We start from the raw sequence: 5,997 nt of genomic DNA, 5'->3' as shown, positions 1-5,997 counted from the left end.
AAAATGGACGAAAGGCAAAAAGTTAATAAATTGTATAATATTGAAATATTATTAAATCGGCACGCACACCGTATTGTGTGTAGCGTGTTATTTACTGTTATTTAAATAATATCTGCCTTACCGGTTAACCACCTAAATATTATTATACCTACGAGTTTTAAGCGGCACATCGTGTGACCTTTTCTCGTTCCAATGTCAGAACACCACAGTAAAACACTGTCCCCGACCACCACTCCACACACTTAATAACCTGTACACGCCATAATGATATTCACGCACTCTGTAGTCCGTACGAACGACCGCTCGACGCCGCCGCCGCCGCCGATCGTGTATGCACTAGGTAGGTACTGCAACCGTTATCAACAGTTATCACCAACCACTCCGCGTCAGCACTCATCATTCGTTCATAGTTGGCCGACTTGGAAACTGTTCACTAGTTCGCTCGCAGTCTTCGAAGATTCGTACTTCGTTCTTTTGCTGACGTGCACACCAATCCGTTCTCAGAAACACGCACCATGGTAAGTACTCACGACAGACCGCATTTAAACCATAATATTTCATTTATTTTGCTATAACAATCATATTAAAATAATATTATTATATAGGTATTATATTATAATATTGAATATTATACCTATACCTAGTTGAAAAACAACGTGTTCGTAAGGTTTTATAAGGTAGGTCCGTAGGTAAACAACCATCATTTTTTACCTGTTGATTTTCGGCTGTTGCCTAATCTCGAGGTTTTTACCATAGATTTATCATTATTTACATGATTACATATGCAATGCAATGTGAATAATCGTGTCCCTGTTTTTGTGTGTGAGAACCATTGTGAAATGACTAATATCAACAAGTGTGACACAACACTAAAATCTAAAAATCCTTATATCTCACTGATATGATCGTGCGCATTTTTAATATTATATTGTGTTTGCAGTCTTTTGAAGAAGCAGTCGATAAGGTAAAGAACTTGAAACAAACTCCCAGCGATGCCAATTTGTTGGAGCTCTATGCATACTACAAACAAGCGACTGTCGGTGATGTAAATACAGGTAAGTAATAAGACAATATACTATGATATATTATATGTGTACTGACATAACAATTTTTTATGTTTTACTTAGCCAAACCTGGGTTTTTGGACTTTAAAGGAAAGGCCAAATGGGAAGCATGGAATTCAAAGAAGAGCACAAGCAATGATGAGGCTAAAACAAAGTATATTGAAATTGTTGATAAGCTTGTTGAAGAAATCGGCCTCAAAGATTAAATGGAAAGGCTCACCTTAATGCTCACACACATGCTACACACAAACATTTACTTATAAAGTTTACTTAATCTATTTAATTTAATAATGATAACAAATCATACATATATTGTATTCATGTATAATATATATTAAGATGACCAAGCTTGTTTGGTTTCATTTTAAAGTGTGCTTCTAAGTCACACAGAAAGACTATTATTTACTTTTATGATCAACTTTATTAATTTACAAAAAAAACATCACAGTAAAATTATTGTTAATTTATTTTCAATATTTATATATTTATTTACACATTATTGTAGATTAATAATTAAAAAATTATAAACATTCTCAATGATACTATTTTATTTTTGTCATTAGTGTATAACTATACATATTAAATATTTCTTTTTAAAGTGCCTTAAATTAAAATTGTCGTTTTTATGAATTAAGTGATGCGTCTTTTTACTTTATCCAAATTATTATATTATGTTAAGTCTTATAACTAGGGTCTGGATTTTAAGGCACTTAAAAAACTTAAAATAATATGCATTTTTGCGGATTGATGCTTATATGCGTTTCCTACATTCTTAATTTATTTTTAATTAAGCTTATTGAAATTAATATAATATCCAACATTTTCTTAATATAATATTCGTATTTCTTACTTTCAAGTTAAAATAAATATGTTTTTAAAAATTATTTTTTTAATTATTTGTGATATACATGCATTAATATTATAGCTAAAAAATATAGCAAGAAAAATAACTGTAGAAACAAATAAGAATAAATAAATTATTAGTTCATACTGTTCAATTGCCAATTGGCAATTATAAAAATTAAACATTTAAGTTCAATATAATAAACTTATTTTATTGATTATAGATAATATGCAACTTAATACCTAACTATGCATATGGCATTTAGAAATTATAATATTTCTAAAACATAATTTCCAAATATTTTAATTAAAGTACAAAATTCAAAAAATATTTATATACAAATATAATCAAACAAACCAAATTACTTATAGTTAATAATAAAACAAATAATCGTGACATTGTCACTCTTTTCTTTCTAAAATTAACAACTGGTTGTTGTTGTTTTATAAAATCTACGGTGAAAATAAAAATAAAAATCTACCAAAATATGCATTTATATGCTAAGTTAACTTTCTATGCATTCTCTTCTACACAGACTGCCCATACTTCTCTTTTCTATCAAAAAATGTCAATAAAAATATTTAATTTCTTATAAATCCAGACCCTACTTATAACTATAATCATCTGGTTGGATATGAAGGATTAAATCTATTATTATATTATTCTATATATTATTACTGAGTGTCATGAAATAGGTACCTACCAACAAATTATTGACTAGTTTAAAGTGGTCAGAAGTTTTTAAATGTTGAACAATAAACATATATTTTAGGATTTCTGGACTAACAACTGAAAGTATGTAATGACATTTACAATACTTTAAATAAATACATATTAATATTATTGAAAATGTATGATGTATAATATCAATCATTGTTCTATATTGGAGTTATACAACTGATACCATTCATCAATTTATACTTTTTGACTTTAGTATAGTAATTAACTACCAATATTATGTAATATTTTTTGATAGGTACTTAACCTACTAAATAATAACTAGGTATATGATAATATTATTCTAAACTATGGACTCTAAAGTATTTATTATCAATGGTTATACATTTATACTTTTTTTCTGGTTTTTATTCCCCCAGGATCTAAATATTTATAACATAGGGAAATTTATTCACTTTTGTACAGATAACTACAACATCATTTAATATATTAATATTCAAATTCATAATTATTAATTTTTACTTTTAAGTAGGCAGGTAATTATATTACGTAGGTACCTTACCAGTTTTAAATTATAAACCTAGCAGTACAATAAAAACAAACTGGTCACTTTTGATATGCTTGAGTCAAAATGAGAAAATAATTTATTGTAAATACATCATAATATATTTATTTTATTGTAAATTTTATTTTATTCGTATGACAACAATAACAATACATTTTATAATATTTAGTCAAATCTAAAGGTCCATGTCCAGGGCCTTTATCCATTCAAATGCTTCCTTCATAACTTCATTAATCCCATTAATGCCTGACTCGAATCTTTTATTCAGGCATTCGTCTGTAATATATTATATAAAATATATAATACTCGTTAGTTAGGTCTTAGCCCTTAGGCATAAAAATTGAATGATGAATGTATGAAAATATGAACCTAGCCCCCGATGTTGTTAATATCTTAACTAATTGAACCAAATCAGGAACCAAAAACAAAACAAACACATAACATTATTTAACATATGAATATAAAGAATTTTTTTTTTATTCATATAGACATAATATATACTACAGTCATCAGGTAATATATTATATTGTATAAAGCAGGGGTGGCCAAACGGTCGATCTTGGACGATTTCTAAGTCGATCCCTTTGTTAGAATTTATTAATTATTCTCATGAATTTGTCATTTAGTAGATTCAGTTATTAAATACATATATTTCGGATTAACCTGTTAGTGTGAAATGGAATTTTCTCACATAAAATTTATAAAAGCTGAGTAGGTTAGGTTTAGACTTAAGCACGGAGTCTTCGTTTGGCCATGATATATGCAACGACACGCTTCTACATCAACAGTAAAATGTTAATACATTTAAAAATTATTTAGAAATTTAATTTGAAACACTCATTTTAGATAACATAACACTTTAATTTTATTATTTATATAAGTATGTTTATTATTAATTTAAAATATTTTTTTACATTAGTCGATCCTAAAAGAAAAAATATACCCTCACTAGATCTTAATCAAAAAAAGTTTGGCCACCCCTGGTATAAAGTATATATATAATATTATAATATATAACCATTGAGACTTGCGATATCAGATATTTGTTTTATATCTGGACTATCGTGTAAAAGTAAAGTTTATTACTTATATAATAATATGTACCTACCATGAACTTATTAGGTAAGTATCTATTACAATGTAGTACCTAGTTCATGATGTGGACTTATGTGGACTATGCCACAATATAGTACGAAAGAGGATAAATGGATTGATATTAATCCAACTAGATTTTATGATTTATTACTAGGTACTCACGTGTTGTCAATCCTGGTTCCTGACGCTAGATGGCACTGCGTTGTGTATGATTTATTTTTATTTGTAATTTATAATTTTCCAACTTTCCGCGATAACTAACGTGGTTTTCATTTTTCTAGTAACCACCAAACATTACACTATTTAGAGTTTGAGGATAGTCCTCAAAATAGTCATTAGCTTTTTTAATTTATCGTACAGAACAGGTCACAGATACTTTATACGTAGTTATTACTTATTTGTGTAACAATAGTCAAAATATTATTATATTATCGGTTGACGAAATAACTTTGAACATAGGATAACGACATTCTATCTTTATCTTTGGCAGGATGAAAGACTGCCTATGAAGGTAAGCGCATTGTCATTGTCTCCTTGTTTATAATTTGTAATTGAGGTGTATTGATTATTGAATATACTATTAAAATAGGAATCATTTATCACACATTTTTTGAATTTTGAATTTTTACATACCTATCTACACGTCTTACGCACTGATGTTTAGAAAAAAATGATTTTTTTAATGTGATTTTGTCATGAAGGGAAGCGTCCGAATTTCTCTAGCCCCCGATGTTTCGTAAGATTGCGATCACCTGTGAACCACCTGTGATATGTATAACTCCAAAAATATATTTCTTTAGTCTCTACCACGGTCTTATGTTATACAATGTACAGGTTTTTTTATCTATATTACTTCAATGTACTCGATGTACCAACCTATATTATGACTGCAGCGTCGCGTAAGTTTCCACACCACCTGTGCTTGTTAAACGACATTATATATTTATATCACATCGCCCTGTTGTTTAAAAGCAAGGGGTATTACACGAGGCGCGTTTTTTTATTGTGTGTCCCTTGTAGGCCTAATCCACATTGCAAGTGAGAACACGCGTAAGCCGGTCGATTACAATATTATTGTAATTTACATAGGTCGGCATAGCGAAAACTGGACTACCTACTCTTGTATAACATTTTTCCTTATTTATACATTGATAAGACATATTTTAATATAAATAAATAAATATCGTATTTGATGATGAATAGGTTTTAATTTCAAATTTTTAATTTTACGGCATTCACACATTTTCGGCTTACTATAGCGTTGATTTTTAGTGTGTTTTAGCCTCTGGAAAGGCGAACTAGGCTGTTGGTGCCGTGGGATTTATATTTGTCACATCGCATTATATGTCCAAGAGGAGTAAACTACAGCAGTTTTAAATTATTAGAATGATATCCCCCCGATCCTTATTTAAAATTCAACACTGTCCTAATATTATAACTATAACTATATTATTATTACCTACTATTATTATTATACTTATCATATTTGTATTATTTAGAGATTACCAAAGTCCTATTTCTAAGTCTCCTACCGCACTCACTATGCCTATTGGACCTCTTCATTCAACCTGTTTTAAATGTCGTGAAACTCGTTCATAAATATTTTTTACGGTCCTGGAACAAATAGTGTTTATTTTGTGTGTGTGATGCCGGCCGGCGATAGTGGATGATGTGTTTGGTGTGGGAGATGAAATGGCGAGGGTACGACAATATTAAATAAATACATTTTACAAATACTTAAGAGGATGCTA

At 29.1% G+C, this 5,997-nt stretch overlaps 1 protein-coding gene across 1 annotated transcript; it reads left to right on the top strand.

The window, feature by feature from the left end:
• The first annotated feature begins 303 nt into the window (after positions 1-303).
• LOC100162189 (acyl-CoA-binding protein) lies at positions 304-1,945 on the top strand. The gene is made up of 3 exons (XM_001950405.3): positions 304-518; positions 941-1,055; positions 1,128-1,945. Exons 1-3 carry the CDS (start codon positions 516-518, stop codon positions 1,268-1,270), a joined length of 261 nt encoding a protein of 86 aa, XP_001950440.1. The 5' UTR covers positions 304-515; the 3' UTR covers positions 1,271-1,945.
• Positions 1,946-5,997: the final 4,052 nt, after the last annotated feature.

This window comes from Acyrthosiphon pisum, chromosome A1 (genome assembly GCF_005508785.2).
Source record: "Acyrthosiphon pisum isolate AL4f chromosome A1, pea_aphid_22Mar2018_4r6ur, whole genome shotgun sequence".
NCBI lineage: Eukaryota > Metazoa > Arthropoda > Insecta > Hemiptera > Aphididae > Acyrthosiphon > Acyrthosiphon pisum.
Note: the sequence above shows the minus strand (reverse complement) of the source record. Positions and strands in the feature narration are given on the sequence as shown.